Raw genomic sequence first — 14,218 nt, forward strand, 5'->3', positions numbered from 1 at the left:
TCCTGGTTACCAAATGGCATCTTTATTGAGATGGCATTATGGAATATAAAACAGACCCTTCACTAGCCAAGCATATATTTTCCAGATCATGCACTCCTGAGTGCCAAAAGAGAATGCTGCACAAGACCTGAGAGAAGCAATAATAGCACAGCGGGAACGAGTCTGAGGCCTGGGGCCCAGCTGTGTATTCAGATCATAATCCACCACTTACTGTGTGACACCAGACAAGTCACTCAGTTTCTCTGTGCTCCAATTTCTTCATATGGAAAACGGGGATAATAATAGTACTTGCATCACAGAGTTGTTATGAAGATCAAATGAATCCAGAAATGTAAACCATTTAGAATAGAACCTGGCACAAACTAAACACTAAAAAAGTCATCTGACTCAACTTAAGCCTGGAATACCTTACATTTCTAATTCAAAGTTACTTTTTATAACTTTTTATCCTTATGTGGTCAAAGATCATCTCAATTGCATTGCTGCCCTCTTAATTTTTCTTTACGCTAAACACAAAGGATGACAGGATGAGAAAGAGACCTTAAAATCTTAACTGAAAATATATTTTTCTCAGTAACCATTCTCCCAATTTTAAAACAACCTGAATCTCAAAGCCAAGTTTTTCTTTGTTGTTTTTTTTTTTTTTTTGAGGAAGATTAGCCCTGAGCTAACATCTGCCGCCAATCCTCCTCTTTTTGCTGAGGAAGACTGGCCCTGAGCTAACATCTGTGCCCATCTTCCTCTACTTTATATGTGGGACGCCTACTGCATCATGGCGTGCCAAGCGGTGCCATGTCCGCACCCAGGATCTGAACCGTGAATCCCGGGCTGCCAAAGCGGAACGTGAGCACTTAACTACTGCACCACTGGGCCGGCCCAAAGCCAAGCATTTTTAATTACTGATTGTGTTAACCTTCCTGGATCTCTTGAAAATTTTAATGATCTTTCTACATCTTAGAGCTTTTTTAACAAGAATAAATATTATGCCACTAATATTTACTGTATACTTCAAGAAAGCCAGGAAGTAATATTCCATCAAACACCATGACAGATAGAATCCTTACCCATTGATTCCTCATTAGAACTCTTAATGCAAACATTGAATGGAGTAACGGCAAGAGTAACTTCCTCTTGACTTGATGTAAAAAGAACAATTGCTTCAGCAAGCACTCTATAAATAATGAAAAAAATTACATTATTTGCAAACGAATAGAAATAATCTTATTAAATAGGACTCAAATCTCTAATATGGAAATAAATAGGTTAGTTCGCCTGGATTTAGAAAAATTTACCCAAAAGACCTACCTTCTTTCTTCTATATGAACTGCTTTATTTTTAGTATATTTTAAAATTGTCACTTCATTTGAAAGCCAAGAGAATAGTAAAATATATTCTTAGTAAAACATGTGAAAACTGCAGGATAAACCAAACACTAGAACAAAATGTCTCTAATTCTATGTTTTTATATACCCAATATATTTTTTAAAAAATTTGAGCAGCCAACCCAATGGCATAGTGGTTAAGTTCGTAAGCTCTGTTTCAGTGGCCTGGGGTTCATTGGTTCAGATCCCAGGCGCAGACATGGCACCGCTTGGCACGCCATGCTGTGGCAGGCATCCCACGTATAAAGTAGAGGAAGATGGGCACAGATGTTAGCTCAGGGCCAGTCTTCCTCAGCAAAAGGAGGAGGATTGGTGGCAGATGTTAGCTAAGGGCTAATCTTCCTCAAAAAAAGCCAAAAAACAAAAGAAAAACAGCCCGAGATCATACTCCTATGGGAGATAGTAGAAAACAGAGCTGTTCAAATAGAACTGGGGTGAACTATGCTGGAGACCCAGTTGAGGGGCAGAGCTTTACAAGCAGCCTGCTGCCTAAATTCTCTTTCCCTTTGTTACTTGCCCTAGATATTACCTATTACTTTCAAGATTGTCTTGATATCTCAAATGCCCTTTCATCTGGGCTCCCTTGTTAGAAAGAGCTTTCTTGAAATATATTCACATACTGCACAAATCAGATTTAAAGTTGTTTGATTTGCATTTCCCTAATGACTTAATAATGTTGAACATCTTTTCTTTTTTTTTAAGATTTTTTTTTAATTTTTCCTTTTTTTATCCCCAAAGCCCCCCAGTACACAGTTGTATATTCCAGTTGTGGCATGTGGGACGCTGCCTCAGCATGGCTTGACGAGCAGTGCCATGTCTGCACTCAAGATCCAAACCGGTGAAACCCTGGGCTGCCAAAGCAGAGCGCAAGAACTTAATCACTCAGCCACAGGGCCAGCCCCTGAACACCTTTTCATGTGCTTGCTGCCCATTTGTATATCTTCTTTGGAAAAATGTCTATCCAAATCCTTTGCCCATTTTTTAGCTAGGTTATTTATCTTTTTATTATTGCATTGTAGGTTTTGGGCTACTTTCAAAGATTTTATTTTTCCTTTTTCTCCCCAAAGCCCCCTGGTACATAGTTGTCTATTTTTATTTGTGGGTCCTTCTAGTTGTGGCATGTGGGATGCCACCTCAGCAGGGCTTGATGAGCGGCGCCATGTCCATGCCCAGGATCTGAACTGGCAAAACCCTGGGCCGCCAAAGCGGAGCACATGAACTGAACCACTTGGCCACCGGGCTGGCCCCATGGGCTACTTTTAAAATTGAGGTGCTGTTAGATAACAGTGAGATCCTTAGAATTTATGTAATGTTGGTGTTAACCTGATGCTAGACATTAGCTCAGCACTGTTTCTTGATGCCAAAATGTCAGGAACACCTACCAAATTCATTTGGGAACATTTCCAGTGTTAACGGGGAGGTGTTGTACAAGATATCAAATAACCTGATACAAAAAATGACAACATGAATGTGCAATTCAAAAAGGAATAAAAATATAAATTGCTAATAAATATATGGTGATGCTTAAACTCCTTTGAATAAACATGACAATAAAGAGCATCTAATAATACCATTTTCTACCTATCAGATTGGCAAAATTTTTTTTTTTTTTTTAAGATTGGCACCTGGGCTAACAACTGTTGCCAATCTTTTTATTTTTTTCCCTGCTTTATCTCCCCAAACTCCCCCTGTACATAGTTGTATATCTTAGTTGCAGGTCCTTCTAGTTGTGGGATGTGGGACGCCGCCTCAACGTGGCCTGACGAGCGGTGCCTTGTCCACGCCCAGGATCCGAACCCTGGGCCGCCGTAGCAGAGCGTGCGAACTTAACCACTCAGCCACGGAGCCGGCACCAGACTGGCAAAATTTTTAAAGATTGATCATATCCTTTACTTGGAAGGGGTCTCCTTACACTTTTGGCGGAAATGTAAATTGGTACAAACTTTTCAGATAGCAATTTGGTAGCCAGTATGTATGCAAATTTAAAATTTGTCTAAGCCTTTGACCCAGCAATTTCATTTCTAGGGCTCAATCTGTGTTAGGCAAACAATAAGATGGCCCCCAATGATCCCCACCTCCTAGTATTCACCCCCTTATATAATTCCCTCCCCTCAAGTGTAGGCTGGACAAAGAGAAATGGCAGACACCAGGAAATGTCATTCTGAGATTACGTTACAAAAAGACTATGGCTTCCTTCTTGGGAGTTCTCTCTGTCTCTTTCTCTCTCTGATTACCAGCTGCCAGGTTGTGAGGAGATCCAGGCAGCCTAGAGAGAGGGCTGCATGGTGAGGAACTGAGGCCTACCAGCAGCCACAGGAGTGAGCTTGGAAGTTGGTCTTCTGAGGCCTTGTAACAGCGTCAGCAAGCTTGGGAGTGAACCCTCCCAAGTCCAGCCTTCAGATGAGCCTACAGCCCTGGCCGCCAGCTTGACTTTAACCTCAGGAGAGACCTGGAGCCTGAAGTACCCAGCTAAACTGTACTTATTACTATGAAGTAACAATGTCTGGATTTTTAAAGCTCTCAGTTTTGGAGAAATTTGCTCCACAGAAATAAGTAACTGATACACCATCCTATGTACTACTAGCAGCATTGTTTGTGATAGCAAAAAGTTGGAAATTATGGCTCAGTTATACAATGAAAAAATATGCAATCATTAAAAATAATAATATTGATTTAACTGAACTGACATAGAAACTAAAAAAAGCAATTTGCCAAACAATAAGAATACTAGGACATTTTCTTTGAAAAAACTATGTATAAGTATGTATGCAGTATGTGATATAAATTTGAGAGAGAGGGTGAAAGAGGGGGAAAGGAAGAGATATCCATAGCTATAGGGAGAGGGAGAGTTACAAAGAGACTGGTTATAAGTAGAAGATCTAGAAGGATATACACCAAGTTGTTAATAGATGTTACCCCGCCATGTGGGATACAGGGGCAGGTAGAGGAGAAAGGCTTTCATTTTTTATCTTTGTGCTCTTCTATAAATTTTAAATATACTGTAAGGAGCATGTATTACTTTTGTAATTTAAAAAACAATAAGTATAAAATATCTTTAGGCTCAGAAAGTAATTATGTTTAACGCTACACCTTAACTGAAAAATTGGGTGCCCTACACTGACAAATATGCCTCACTCATTCTCTAGAGAAAAAAATGCAAACACTTAGAGATAAAATCAGTTCATATCAAAAATGCTAAAATTTCCTCATCCTGTGTGTTTTAAGACTCAGACAGAAGGCACCATATAAATGCAAAGTATTATTAGATAATATTTTTCTCTCGATATCACTTGATATAGAAAGCCACTGATGGGACATTTTTAGAACTTTACTAGCCACTAAATTATTATTGCTACCATTAGACAGTCATTATCTACTATTATCTTTCTCAAGATCCTGTAAGGTGATTTCTCCAAGTCCAGTGGGAGCTTTTTTAAAAAAAGTAACTGATTTAAAAGCTCTAGGGCATTAATTCTTTACTCTGTGACCATAATATATTCAGAAAAGGAAAATAAACAACAGAGAACTCATTACCTTGGTTGAATCATTAGTGTATTAGAACACGTACTCTTTTCAAAAATAACTTGCAAAGGCTGACTTTCTTGAAAACACACATTGTGAGTCCTTTTAATACCTTAAAAAGAATAAAGCAACTTGTTAATAATTTTATGTACAAAATTAACACATTAGAAAGTCTGTAAGTTTCACAGCCAAGTTAAAACAATAAAATTAAAGCAACATTTAATATCTGGCAGGTACACACAGCTTAGAGCAGCACTATTCCTTAATGAATGTGTTTATCGCTCCCTGGTGGACACCATGCAACATGTCATACCCTCTGACCAATCAGGCAGTAGAATTCCCACACTGTTTTGAAATACAGGTAATTTCTTAAATTGTGTATAAAATAGTGATTACCCATGACAGATCATACATCTCTGATTCTCTCTCAGTACTGGACATCCGGTCTGTGAATTCTTTTCCTCTGAGAGGAGGAGGAGAGGAGTGTGTAGCAATAACGGCTATGGCCCCGTTTGCCAGCAACTGCAGTGTACATTTTACATACATTGCCTCTGAGCCTCACAATAGCCCTGTGGAGCAGGTACTTAACCTCAGAAAAGGAAACTATAGCTCGGTGAAGCTAAATGACTTTTCAAGGCTATGCTGTTTTAACAAGTATAGCTAGAATTTGAATCTAAGTTTGAATATAGAGCTCATGAAATAAAATCCAGCTGGGCAATAAGTTTCTACAGCATAATAATGTTGTAGTAGGAATCAAAAGGGCTCACTAGAAACAACATTTCTCAACTAATTTTTTTTTCACTGAGTCAATAACAACAGCAACGTTTATTAATTTCATGAATACTTACTGTGCACCTACTATGTACAAGGTTGTATCAGTTAGCTTTTGCTGGATAACAAACCACTCCAAAATTTAGTGTTTCAAAATAACAAACACTTGTTATTTTTCATAATTCAGCTGAGTTGTGCTGGTTTAGGCTGGTTTAGCTGTGGCTGGATCATCTTGGTCTGACTTTCAAGTCTGAGGTCTCAGCGGGGCAAACTGGGCCAGCTGGGCTGGCAGAGACCTCTTGCCACATGCTCCCTAACCTTCCAGGAGTCTACACTGTGCTGCGCTTGTGCTCAAGCTGATGGGGAGCTTCTTAGTTCAACAGTGGAAGCTGACAAGCCTCTTGAGCCTCGGCCTGGAACTCACACAGTATCACTTCCACTGCACTCTACTGTTATCACAGAAGTGCAAGGCCGGCCCAGATTCAAAGTGGGGAAACAGACTCCAGCTTCTGAAGGAAGGGGCTGCAAATAATTTATGAGCATTTGTTTTTGTAATCTACCACACAGGGACTATTTCAGGAAATGTGAACCAGCAAAAAACAAAACTCTCTATCTTCACAGAGCTTACATTCTAGTGAGAGGAGACAGACAATAAGAAAACAAATAAGTAAAACAACTGGTATGGCACATAGTGATAAGTGCCACAGGAAAAAAGGAAAGCCACAAGGGGACGGGGGACTGCTAGTGGTGGTGGGCAGCAATTTTAAACAGCAAGGTCAAGGAAGACCTCATGGAGAAGATGTCACATGAGCAAAGGCCTGCAGGAGGTGAAAGAGCAAGCCGTGTGCCCTCTGGAGCAGGAGGCTGTCTGGCAGAAGCAGCAGGCCACAGTGCCCAAGTAGGAAGCACGCCGGGCTTCCTAATCACAGAGCCATTGTAAGATCTTTGGCTTTTACCCTGGATAAAATGGGGAGCTTTTTGAGAGTTTTGAGCACTAGAATGACATAATATGACCTATTTTAAAGGGATTACTGTGGCTGCTATTTTGGGAAGACACGAAACTCAAAAACTGACATATTTTACCTATTTGAAAGAAAATATTTTCAAGTTACTTTTGGAGTGACATATAATAGGTGCCCATGGTATAAAATTCAAAAGATACCAAAGGATAGACAATGTAAAGTAAGCCACCCAAACCCCTGACTCCTGACACCCCAGAACTCTCCACAGAAGCAACTACTGTTACCAGTTTCTTAGGTATTCTTCAGAAACAGCCCACGCACATACAAGCAGAATCATACCTCTATAACAAGTATCTGACTCAGGTGAATAGTGGCATTGCCGAGGACATCCAAGCTGAGACATATCTGATTTCTTTGTCATCCCATGCTCCTTTTCTTGCTGCTGGCTTCCTTCCCCTTCTTCCTTATCAACACACACTAAACACGGCCTACACCTTTGATCACACTGCTCCCTCATCATTGGATGCCTTCCCATTTCTGCTACTGGACACTTCCCCCGATGTGATGCCACTCCCCAGAAAAAGCCTTTCCTCTTCCCCTTTCTTTCCTTGAAATCTCTTGCCCAAAGACATCCATTGTACCCTTTTTAAAGCAATTCAGCTTGATGTATCTCTTCACTGTGGTTTTTCTAGTCTTCCCATTTAATAATAATTTTCCTTGATAGGATGCAAATGGGATAATAATTTAGAAGTCCTGTTTTCTTTCTGTGTCATTTATTAACTTTACCTAGTGCTGCACAAAGTACTGGGCTGTAATGAGATAAGGAGTTTTCATCAGAATTTACTTCTTTCACCGAGAAAGTCTTATTATTAAAAAAAGAAAACAAAAACAAAACAGCAGAAGTAAAGAGAACAGTTAGTAATGTGCTTGACTTAAATTCTGGCGTAAGCTCCTTATCTTCTCACAGACCAGTAACAAACAGTTTGGGGCCCAGCAGCCAGCCCATGGAACACTTTGCATGGCAGTGCATTATACCATCTGCTCCCGGCCATGGATGCTATAGCAGAATTCTGCTTGCCACTTCATAAGCTCAATTTGCAACCTCCCTCAGCGGGTCCAGAGAACTCTTTCAAACTCGAAAAGGTACAGCTAAGGAATAACCATTATTTTGGAGATGTTACATTTGTGGAGTTTGGAATTTCAGAGACCAATGATACTTCAAAAATCTTATGAGTTATCCAAATATTCCCCCAGAACCTTCAAGTTCACTGTTAAGTGAGTTTAAAGTCATTTGCACATCTGTAGAATGTCCTTTTGCAAAAACTTAAAAGCTTGAAGAGGGAATCCTGCCTCCTGATATCATTTCATTAATATACGTGTATGAATCAGAGTTTTATTTTCACTCAATAGCCCAACGCACTTCTCAAGTGGAAGCCCCTCTCTGTCGGAGACCTGTCTCCTTGAGCCCTGAACTTATCAGCAGGTGGTTTATATCAGAGTGTGCTCTTCAGGGACAACTCACTGACTCATTTTTCACAACTCTGGGGCCAGCGCAAAAAAAATATGGCGAATTGGTGAAATTATCAATAGGCAGATAAATATTTCAGATGAATCTTGGTTCTTGATGATATAAATCATCCTTTTTTTCCTATTAGCAGATGCTAAATAATCATCTTAGCATCTTAGTAGATGCTAAGAAATCATCGTTTTAGAAATTGTTTATGGTTAGATTCAGACAAGTTAGTCCTTCATAGTAGCTCGTGTTTTTGCAATTGTTTTCTATCAAGAAGAGAGCCAAATTTACTCCACTATCCTTAATTTCTTCCCAAATTCCAAATACATATTTCTAGCAGCTTACTGGATACCTCTGCCCAGGTGATTTTTCTTAACTAAATTTGAACAATGTTTCTCCAACAGATTATAAATGTAAAATCGCATGCATAATTTGCTGAGGACATACAGTTTTGGAAAGTATAACTATTTATCCCAATTACTATAGCAGCATTTATTCCCTGCTTCTCCCTTCCTTCCTGAGCCATCCCTTCCCTATTGTGTGGCAGCCATGACGTTTGGGTGGGACTGACTGCACTTCCAGCATCACCGGTGGGCCCTCACTGGTATAAACCAGCTGATGTAATCTTATCCTCCTGCAGTTGAATTTGGTCCAGATATGGCAATAAGCCAAGACAGAGAATGGCATTCCCCTGGCCACCAGGATTAGTTTAGGTTGGTCCAATCAGAGGAAAGTCAAACACTTTTGTTTAATGGATGTATGAGGTAAGGCTCTCACTTCCCCTGGATGTAAAACAGCAGGCATGTAGCCCCAGCTGCTGCTAGAAGTCACCTTATGGTTAAAAGTTTATAAGAGAAGCTGGCCTTGGGATAAATCACATGGAAGAAAGCAGAGCTGAGAGAATTTTAAAAAGAAGGAAAAGAGGCAGCAGTTGCTGCAGGCTGGATAGAACCACACCCATGACTTAATTGTGAACTTTTCGTTTACGTGAGCCAGTATTCCTCCTTATTGTTTAAGCCACTTTGCGTTCGATTTTCTAGTTATTGTCTTTTGTTACTTGCAATTAAAGCAACCTAACTCATACAACTTCCCTACAAAAGATATTAAGTATCAACCAATCACAAATATGTACTGGACACTAATCAAGCCACTTGAGAGACACTTAAGAAATCAAAAAGCTGGTTCTTCAAAATCTAGCTGGAAATAAGGGATGAGGAAAACTGTAATGATAGCAGGCCCTGACTACTTAGTGCTCCATCTGTGTCAGGCACCATGCTACGTGCTTCACATGTGATTTCGCTTCATCCTCATGTTAACAACCCTGGAACACGAGGGTAGATAAGATTACCCCCATTTTACAGAAAAGAAAGTGAAAGTTCAGAAAGCTTATGTACTCTCACAAAGCTAGTAAGAAGTATAGGAAGTATAGAAGAATCCACGCCCAAATCTGTGCGATGTCAAGGCTTGCTGTGCTTTTAATCACGCTCTTTACAGGATTCTGCTATTATACGAACTAAAAGTCAAAGAAGGCAAAAAATAACGTTAAATCGTTGATATTTTGCAGTGAAAAAATAAGGAATATAAATATAAGCTGAAATAAAAATACTAAGACAAATGTAAGACAAAATTAAGAAATATAAATTGTAACACTAAGATAACCTTCCAGAAGACCATTCTGCTAGGAAAAAAACATTTAGACCATTATCACAAGTACAAGATTTTTTAAAGCATACAATTCTACCTGCTAACTTCAAATAAAATAGCTGCAATCATAATAAATATAACTAGAGCTAACAATCAGACAATGTGCCAGGCGTTCTTTTAAACACTTTAGAACTGTAACTGCCTATAATTCACTGAATCCTCACAAAACCCTAGGAGGCTGGTACTAACATTATCCCCATTCTACATATTGGGAAACTGAGCCACAGAGATGTAAAATAGTTTGCCCAAAGTCTTAGCAAGGAAATGGCAGAGCAGAATTCCACCCCAGACCTTGTGGCCTCCAGAGTCCACGCTCCTAGTCACCATGCTACAGGTATTTAAGCATGTAACGGTCCTGAGTACAGCATTTAAATATCTACCATGCAAGGCTGGGAGGCAGGAAATCGGTTTTACAGCTTGGTGGCGCAGAGAGTGAATGAAGGGTTTGGCTCCTACTGTTGTGGGGCTGGATAAAAATCCAGGCTCCGCGACTTACTAGTTCTGTGACCCTGGGCCAGTTACCACACTTTTTTCAGCACCAGATATACTACTATCTGCCTCCTAGCGGACTTTCAACACAGGTAGGCATTATTCTTTCCTGTTCTCACCAAGGAATGCTGCTACCAAAGCTCTCTTACAGAATATCATCAAGCAGCCAGTTAATTTTAGAACCACCAACTGAATTTGGTTGAATTCAAACTGACATTAAAAAGAAATTGGTTTGTATGCAGGCAAAACTTGTGCCACTGACAAGTCAAAAAAGGAGATAATACCATTCATCTCACAATAGAGAGACTTTTCAAGTACTTCCAACTGTCCTACCACAAAACAACACAAATTCTAAGCAATAACGCAATGTGAAGTCTTGACGTGCAGTCTGAATATCCTAAACATGAAAAATATTAGCAAAAACACACAATACTTTAAACTAGTTTTAATTATACCTACCATGTCTGCAGAAGAATTGAATGACTACTTTGCACTTATCTGATCTGGTGAATATTTTGCAGCTCTCTACATTTCTTTCGAGGGAATTCAGACATTTAAAGATGGGGAGAATTGACTGTAACACAAACACATTATAGAACAACACAAATAGGGTTGTTTGATTAGTTAAAAAAACAAACAAAAGCAGAGCATGTATAGTCATAAATGAATAGACTTGTCCTGAATGCCATTTAAACCAAGTATGAAGTACAGAATAACTATTATGTCCTATATAATGAATATTTCTACAATACAAGAGAAAACCAGGGCCACTTATATTTACCTTCATACCCAATTTGCAATTTAAATTCGATATTGTGTCATTATCATTCATTTTCACTGAAGTTGACCATTGATATTGTTGAAAAAAGACAGGAGAGAAGAGAACACATCCATATGCTGACCGACAAGAATTCACAGATCTTAAAGCAAGCTGGAAAAATAAAATAATAGCTATTTAGGAAAAAAATCAACTTTCCTTAAACGATTAATTCAAAAAGTTCTATTACCTTTCCCATCGCAATTAAATGTGTTCAAATAAGGCTATGAGATATTACCTGCATTATATGGACTACATTATACATATGAATTATTATATATATATGATATAGGCTGCATTATACAATGTGTATTGAATTTGCGTATATATATGTGTACATATCTATATGGAATACCTATGTCTTAAATCTAAAATCTTCCATGTTGAAATAGTAAAACTGTAAATGCCTACAGGGGCCTTAACTTTAATGCACGAAGTGGCAGACAGTAATATAAAAGGGAGTAAAAAGACTGCAGCAAAATGACGATCTCTTGCCTTATCTTACAGGAGAAACAGCCAACTACCTCCACTTGGGAATGGAGGCCCAAAGTTGTCAGATCTGAGTTTTCAAGAGATTCAGATTTTTACGTGGACTCTCCCAATTATTTAAGTATTAGAAAATTATTTCAATTTTTTAAAAAACACAGCACAGCCCCCACAAAACACTGCTGCAAGCCATATCCAGCCTGTTGACCACCAGTCTGTGACTTCTGGTTTAAATAAGTTGGGCTTATCTGCATGATTTTTTTTTTCTTTTTTTTAAAGATTGACACCTGGGCTAACAACTATTGCCAATCTGGTTTTTTTTTTTCTGCTTTATCTCCCCAAACGCCCCCTCCCCGGTACACAGCTGTATATCTTAGTTGCACGTCCTTCTAGTTGTGGGATGTGGGACGCCGCCTCAACGTGGCTTGACGAGTGGTGCCATGTCCTCGCCCAGGATCTGAACCCTGGGCCGCCGCAGTGGAGCTCACGAACTTAACCACTCGGCCACGGAGCCGGCCCCTATCTGCATGATGTTTAAGTTTACTATGCTCTAAATGTATTCAGATATGTAAAAGAAGGATGAACAGTCAAAGGGATAATTACAATTTCTGAATTTCCTGGTTAACATTCAATCTGGACTGGGACCTTTAAACATCTGCTTCTGCCTTAATAGGAGGTCTGTTAGTTAACGTCCTTACTTACACCTTTTTCAGATGGGTCCAGCCACAGCTCGTCACTAACTCGTGATAGAGCTTGGATTGCTTTCCCAAACACTGTGGAGAAAAAGGAAAGGTGCTGCTGACATTCTTTCAAACAACAAAGACAAACCAGAGGGCCACTTCAGCATTCACTCAAGCAGGACTCAAGATAAACCCATAGGGAACAGTGTTCTATAGACTAAGGCTACTTTGCTTAAGAAATACAGTGTAATACCCTTGGCAAAATGCCACGCAGAGCTCCATAAATTCAAAGAATGAGTGTGTGAAGTGACCAAATGCAACACAATTCTTCTATATGTTTGCAGCATTGCACAGAGCTACTGCAACCAGGCAATTTCACACTAATGCATTTTTAAACTTGGTTTAAATAAATGTATTCCCCTCCACCCACCCCCACCCCCCAAAGTGTGAAAACAGCATGGAGAGGATGGTTTGAAGTGTTTTAACATCTTCACAGGTGGCAACGTCAAAACAAGTCATGAGAGAGACTGTAGAGACATTCAAGATGCATCTCCGACGTTTGAGGGCAGCGTGCAAGATGCCAATCTTTCCACCAAACACACTCATACGGCCTCTGGGAAAGAGGCTTAGGCGGGACCAACGATGGTCTCATCTGCTATGACACTGCCAACGTTCTCACGATTACAAATAACGACAAAATGTGGCAAACAGAGGCGGAATACTATGCTGCGTTAAAAAGGGATGCCCTATCAACCCAGTAGAAAAATGGAAAGATAATCCCAGAACATAAAATCAGATTATAATACTTAAGAATCAGAAGGGTGTGAGTTACGCGCGCAGCCTTCAAACTGAGAAAGACAGCATGACCACGCGAAAAAAGGGGGGGGGGGCACCTGTCCTTTTTACCCCTTCACAGTCACCACTTTTTCCTGGAGCTGCTTAATGCAGACCTTTCATCCATCCAATGGTGTGTATCGAGCAGCTGCTGTGTTCCAAGCACAACCCAAGGCAATGGGGGAACAGCAACGAACAAGCCGGGCACAGCCGCTGCCTCGCAGGGCCCACAACCCAGGAGGACGACACTGAACCATCGCCCAGTGCTTATTAAGAAGCGAGGTGCCCACTGCCAGAGCACCGCCTAGCGCCCGAGGACGCGAAGGGGGCTGTGCCCCTCTCCTGTCCACGAACACCGTCCCCCACATGTCCCCCACGGGGCGAGCCCGCTACAGCACAGGACGCCCTTCCGCGCTCATCCTCAGGGTCCGATCTGTAGGAAACCATTGCTCTTCTAAGGAGGGATTTCCTGGAGTGACTCTCACGTTTAAAGTACGGTTTAGGATAATCGTTCCGTGCATTCCCACCTATTATTGAGCTCCTCACATGCATTTCCGTTTCATTCCTACAGCAAACCCGATAACAAAGGGGCTGTTACTATTCTCACTTAACACATGAGGAAACTGAGCCTCGAAGAGATTCGGTGGCTTGCCCCGGGTCATACATTAAAAAATGGCAGAATCCGGAATAGAAGCCGGGTTTGCGCTTTTCTCGCGACACTAAGACACTGTGGTCGTGCGAGCCTTCTTGCCCCCCATCTCTTCCCCGCACGCTCCTCCTCAGCCCGGTGCGAGGCCGCACTCGGGGCTCCGGCCCACGGCGCAGCGTCAAAGCACGGACACCCCAGAACGACAACAGGACACCAAGAAAAGCGGCTGGGCCTCCCCCCGCCTCAGACGCTAACGGGCCTCGGTGGGCGAAGGCGGGCTGCGGCCAGGCCTCCTGTCCCCAGCCCCCGTGCACGAAGGCAAAAGGGAATCCAGACTGCCACGGCAGAGTCGGCCCCATGAACCTCAGGCTTTCGTTTTCTACACAAGAAGGTAAGCAAGGCCGTCCAC

General features: G+C 41.0%; 1 protein-coding gene across 9 annotated transcripts in view; it reads right to left on the bottom strand.

The window, feature by feature from the left end:
- RAD9B (RAD9 checkpoint clamp component B) overlaps nucleotides 1–14,218 on the bottom strand; it is a 56,419-nt gene that overhangs the window by 41,960 nt on the left and 241 nt on the right. For all 9 annotated transcript variants that reach the window (XR_011542420.1, XR_011542419.1, XM_070628973.1 and 6 more), the window contains exons 2-6: nucleotides 12,349–12,419; nucleotides 11,125–11,274; nucleotides 10,803–10,917; nucleotides 4,917–5,016; nucleotides 1,065–1,171 (exon numbers count right to left, since the gene is read on the bottom strand). Coding sequence is in view for 7 of the 9 variants with exons in the window: in XM_070628973.1 (XP_070485074.1) it covers nucleotides 1,065–1,171; nucleotides 4,917–5,016; nucleotides 10,803–10,917; nucleotides 11,125–11,274; nucleotides 12,349–12,419 (543 nt within the window). In the remaining 2 variants the exon portion in view is untranslated. The remainder of the gene's footprint in view (nucleotides 1–1,064; nucleotides 1,172–4,916; nucleotides 5,017–10,802; nucleotides 10,918–11,124; nucleotides 11,275–12,348; nucleotides 12,420–14,218) is intronic.

Source organism: Equus przewalskii, chromosome 7 (genome assembly GCF_037783145.1).
Source record: "Equus przewalskii isolate Varuska chromosome 7, EquPr2, whole genome shotgun sequence".
In the NCBI taxonomy this organism is placed as follows: domain Eukaryota; kingdom Metazoa; phylum Chordata; class Mammalia; order Perissodactyla; family Equidae; genus Equus; species Equus przewalskii.